We start from the raw sequence: 6,148 nt of genomic DNA, 5'->3' as shown, positions 1-6,148 counted from the left end.
GTAATTTCCCTGTTCGTAAAACCTTTTTCGACGGGAACCGTTTAGGAATTAACCTTTTTGTAAAACGGGAGCCGAATGGGCTACGTCCGTGAAACATTTCTTCAGCGCTTGACATAGAAGAACTGTATCCCCTTGATGACAACTGCAACCAATTTTCAGATAGGGTTTGATATGTAGTCATTGGTACATCAGAAGGATTTTTATTATAGGTAATAGGTACCTATAATTGTAGTCATGAAATTCCGATTCATTATTATAATAACCCTACGAAAGCAAGTTTTATAATATATTTTAAGAATCATAATAACAAGAAAAAATCTAAAAAAACTATTACTGTTATTATTAACTAATGCGGGTTACATAAACAGTTGATTAATTTATGCATTAACTAAAATGTATAATGGACCACTAAATCATATTGAAGTTCACTATAGACTCATAGATTCATATGATTCATTAAACGTGTAGAGATTGTTTATATTATAATCTAGCATGAGCAGAGACGTAATTACGATTTTGGCACCCTATAGGAGCAAAAATATAATAAAAAATTTAACTTCTAGCACGGCGATGTAGCCCCTTTAAGAGACTTACAATAATAAGAGTATAGCATGACCAAACGCCGGTTAACCGTAACAGAGTGCATAATATTCAACAATAGATTTATAACATAATATTATGTAATAAATTAATAAGCAATAATAACACATATACATATACATATACACATATACATTATATATGTACATAATAATATTTTTGTTTAATAATAATAACATTTTATTGTTTTTATTTATAAAACACAGGTATGGTATTTTAAAATCATTAATATTGTAAATATACATAAACATAATATATTATTAAAATTTACAACCCAGACAAGGATATATTATTAGGTAATATACTGCAGATACTTTATTTATAACAAAATTATACAATAATAGATAGGTATAAAAATTAAAACAATGTAATCAATATTAGGTATATAAATAATCTGAAAAAATTAAGTGTCTTGAAGAAGAGAAAAAACTTAAAAATAAGAATTTTTTAATTTTTTAGTAATTTAAAATTACAATAATATAAACCAAAGAAGTAAAAATTTCGTTTGTTTATGAGTTATAACTAAGTATCCATAGATTCAATATACATTTTACTCAATTTTAGCCTTTAGGTTTAATCATTTGATTATTACATATTTATGTAATATGAAACAATATAATATGTTACCATTTGAGTACTAAATTGATTTCACTTATCGTCTTACAAATAATTACCTTAAATTAAATACAGTATACAGGTAATGTAACTTATTAAGAATCAGATATGATTACTGAAAATATTAATCCTACATTCTACATAAGCTATATTCAGAAATAACACTGTTATGTATAGTTAGTAGGTAGTAGTAGTTGATATATTATATTATATTATAGTATATCAATCTATACAGTGATTTCATAATATTTTTATTTTCTTATTCTTTGAAATTGTAAATACTAGGTTTCTGTGCCTTGTTATTTGAGCGTTGAGGATGATAAACAAATATGTATGTGTTTGAATGTGGTGTTTATCCTACGTTATGGTTTTTATTTTTTAATATAATAAAATATCAGTAATCAGTATATTACATGATTTTATAAAGTTAATCGGGGTTGATAATATTATTAATTAATTAATATGTATTTTATTATATGTGTTTTAAAACTTTAACTGCTTTATACATTAATATTTGATACAAACAGAAACAATAATACAGTTGTATTGTGTAGGCACCTATAATGATAGAAAATATTAATATGTATGATAAAAATATTAAAAATATATAAATAAATTCTTGATGTAAGTATAAATAAGTAATAAACAAATCCTGAAATTTTAAATAGTAAAATTATAACGTTTTAAAATAACATTATGCAATCTCTAAAATGTATTGGAGAAAAGAGTTCTGTAATAATTAATTGAAATATAAAAAATGTTACCTAATCGTTTTTTTTTATTATCATATTATAGTAAAACTTTTATTCTTATTAAAATAATCAAACATTTTTATTATTTTTATTTATACAATAATCAATGGTTATTAAAATACAAATAATAAAAATAATACTTTTTTTACAAATTCAATTTCAAATTATACAAGGCGTATTAAATTGATATGAAACATCAGAGAAAACATTTTAAATAATACGATATAACAATAAATTAACGATGATATATAGCATTTTAATATTAAGACATAAATTTAATATTATTTTAACGTATACCTAACATGTACATAATATATTATGTAAGTACCTACGTGGCTACGTATTATACGATCATTTAAAGAGGACGCTCCATACGCATTTGTTGTCTCTGACATACGTAGATATATAGCTAGGTAAAAATAAATAACACATTTACATTACTCATTTACAATATAGCTTTGTTATTTTTATTTTTAATAATGGAGTAAATTCAAATATCTATTATTTAACTTATAGACAATAAAATTATCTTATTAATTAAAAGCGAGGATTACAAGTATGTTTTTATTATTATTATATCTATAATCTATATGTGTACCTATAATTATGCTTTAAAAAAAATATTAAAAAAAGTAAAGATCAACGAGATAACACAAGTGATGTTAATTTACTCTAATATAAAAGCAACAAAACTTTATTGGAAGTGCATAAAGTAAATTTAGTCATATTTGTAAAACAAATATATCAAATTAGTATGTAATGTCCTCTTAATGATATAATTAAATACTTAGCTTTTACATTATTATTGTTTCTGTAGGTACTAACATTATAACTCATAGATGATAGATATAAGTATATCTACATGGTTGCGGTTTAAAATAAAATAAATATAGTTTCACAGAGTACAAATTCTAGGACCATTGCAATCAGATATTATACACATTAAACTTATTATGATTTATGAATCATCAATACAAAGTATAAGTTTTTATGCGGATTGCGGAGTTATTGAAATAAGCCTAAAATTAAATAAAAAAAGAAGAGCTATTTTGCTAATTAACTTTTAATTATTAAAAAATTATAAACACATCATACCAAGGTAAACTGTTGAATGGAATAAGCCACAAGGGTATAAAACATATTAATTAATAATTAATATGAAAAAGTTTTAATTTAACATGGAGATGTTATCATTATTACATATTTACATAAAGTAGAAATTGGAAGGTACTTTAAAATATATGGATCCATTACAAAATCCATAATCTAAAATACTTAAAAACATGTCAAACATGCGTATTGTATTTGTATAGTAACTATAGTACCTAATATAATATACTATACTACATGGACATGGTAGGTACTCTGGTACTCAATGGAAATAAAATTTATAAGTTGCTATAAACTTATATAGTTATATATATTATATACTGTATAATATGTTATTATACCATAATAGATTTTTAATATTTACATTGTTGAATAAATTATTAATGGTTAAAAATAATCAACATTATTTTAAATTAAAAAAAATTATGAAAAATGTAAATATTAAAAATCTATCTGGTTAATGCACAGGAAATATTCTTTTTTATAAAATTTATAATAAATACCTTTGCCCTAAACTGAATCATAAAGTCGTAATCGTGGAAATACGGAATATCTTTGTTCTTATATTATGTAGGAAATAGACAAAGGAAACAAATGTTAGTGTAGCGGCCACTTAATGAAAACAATTTTTAAATGCCAATTAATTAAATATGAGATACAAGTCTTAAAAACAAATTAATTAGAATGTAAAATAAAACTGTTATAATAGGCTATAAAAATTAAAAGAAAATTAAAAACATATCTATTTATCGAACTAGGACCAGACATGTTTTCTAAAATAAAAATATATAAATATTATTACCTAATCAACACATAATTAACTGGGTGAACATTAAATAAAAAGTATTTAATAAAAAATACTTATTTTATAATTGAGTTTATAAACTTTAAAAACCTTATATTTACTTAAATCATATAATAAAAATATTAACACAAATTACTTTAAATATAATTATTTTTTTATATGAATATATTAATAGTATAAACTATTTTTATTGTTCCGCCTTCTTTGATTTCTTATCTAAAGAACGTACTTTATGAAATTCTCTTACAAGTGAACTTACAGCTTCTTCATGTCCTTCAAAACTATCAGCTTTTCGTAAACCGTCTTGAAAAGTATTGAGATCAAATTGACTACGAAAAGATTCTGGATCACGACAAAATTTACTTGGTTCTGGAGTAATTGATTTCTTTCGAGTTGGAAACGTTTCCCAAGATCTTTGCTTCCGAACAGGTCCTGTTTTTTTAGATCGACAACGAACTGAATTTGTTGTACGAGTACATTTATCACCCTCGGGAGAAGTAATATGCCTATAAAACAATTTCAGAAAATTTTTAATTCATTCAAATGTAATTTTATTGTAACTTTTTAGCTGTCATATAAGCAGCAATTTAATGAATACTGAAGTATGAAATTGTAATATTTATATTATTATTTATTTACTAAAATTAAAATGTATTAAATACGATACCTCTATTTTTTATGTATTAAATATATGATGATAATATTTAAATGTAATATTTAAATGTATTATTAACAATTAGTAAGTAATTTAATTTTTAATTTTAAATAATTCTATATAATATTATTAATATTTTCTAACCGGAATGACATAGATTCTTGATACATTGCACCATCTTCAGTGTCCGAATGTGGATATCTCTTATATTTTCTCGGCGCAGCTACAGGTATAGGCATAGGATCTTGAGCGGGTGGTGGCATAGGTTTCTTATGAATTCTTCCTCCTTGTTTACGACAAACTTTTGCTCCTTCACAACTGATAGTTTCAACTTCTCCAATCATTCCTTCAATGTATTCAAACGGTTTTTTATGTTCTTGTTTTTGGTATCCTAAACATTATAAACAATAATTTGACAATAATTAATTTTAACAGTAAATAATAAAGTCACTTATGTTTACTATTTCATTAATAGTTGTATTTTAAATTAATTGTTTAACAGCTAGGATGTCAGTATAAACATATAATAAATAAAAGTTTAAATAATAAAAATATAATATTATAATATTTTAAATTATTATTAAAATTTAAAAAAAAATTATTATTATGTTTTATTGTTTTACTACGCTTATTCGACAATCATTTATTTTTAATTTAAATTTTGAACAATGGGAAGGCTACATGCCCTTAACAGCTGTTGTAAATATACTAAAAAGTACATAAATTTATTTTCAAGACAAACATAATGCCATGATGATTGATGATGATAGATATCTTTTACATTGTATACTATAAATAATAATATACAAGTATTAAGTATTGAATACAATTTACCAACTTATTTATAGCAAAAGGGAAAACATATTTATCACAGCAATACAATTTTTAAATTACCTTTATCGTCATCGATGATCTCAACATTTAGTTTTTTTTTCAAATGATCTTTTAAATATTCTCTTAACTTATCACACATCATTTCAGCATTTAAATCCTAGAAAAAAGGATTAAATAAATATTATTAGTTTATAAAAGATATTTATATTATAATAATATACCCTCTCATGTATATTTGAAGTTGATTGAGCGGCCAGATGTTGCATATCACGAATGTCTATCATTTGATATAAAGAACAGGCTCTTGTATTTTTTACGCACTCTTCGCCTACAACTATAAGATATAAATATTAAGAGAGTATGCCATAAATATACAATAAATAATAATAAAATATAGATATATTTATTGTTAAATATTCTACCATTTTTTGGTTTTGATCTAATTGGACAATCTTTTATACGGCCCTCAGACTTGCTTCTTTCTCTAAATTCTTGAAAAGTTTTGTCCCGTACACAGACTTTGTCTACTATATGAGATAATACACTTTTAGTTGATTGCGTCTTATGAAAATATAGCATTTGTTGATCTTTTTCTCTAACCGGAGTTTCTGGTCTATTTTCTTTGGCATATATTGTGTCCGATAAAGGTGAAGAACTACTCATACAATGAGATTCCATTTTGTGGCATCCCATTGGAAATCTACAAAATAAAATGATAAACTGTTTTTAGTGTCTTATAAAATGAATAAAATGTATTGATGTTTAATATAAAAATAA

The 6,148-nt window shown here is 23.4% G+C and overlaps 1 protein-coding gene across 1 annotated transcript in view; it reads right to left on the bottom strand.

Moving 5' to 3' along the window:
• Positions 1-899: 899 nt before the first annotated feature.
• The window catches only part of LOC132922827 (RING finger protein 207-like), a 29,019-nt gene continuing 23,770 nt past the window's right edge, over positions 900-6,148 (bottom strand). The window contains exons 10-14 of the mRNA XM_060986549.1: positions 5,794-6,071; positions 5,593-5,705; positions 5,432-5,528; positions 4,682-4,928; positions 900-4,388 (exon numbers count right to left, since the gene is read on the bottom strand). Of these exons, the coding sequence (XP_060842532.1) occupies positions 4,070-4,388; positions 4,682-4,928; positions 5,432-5,528; positions 5,593-5,705; positions 5,794-6,071 (1,054 nt within the window). The 3' untranslated portion in view covers positions 900-4,069. The remainder of the gene's footprint in view (positions 4,389-4,681; positions 4,929-5,431; positions 5,529-5,592; positions 5,706-5,793; positions 6,072-6,148) is intronic.

This window comes from Rhopalosiphum padi, chromosome 1, assembly GCF_020882245.1.
Source record: "Rhopalosiphum padi isolate XX-2018 chromosome 1, ASM2088224v1, whole genome shotgun sequence".
NCBI lineage: Eukaryota > Metazoa > Arthropoda > Insecta > Hemiptera > Aphididae > Rhopalosiphum > Rhopalosiphum padi.
The sequence above is the reverse complement of the archived record's forward strand: the minus strand, read 5'-3'. Positions and strand labels throughout refer to the sequence as shown.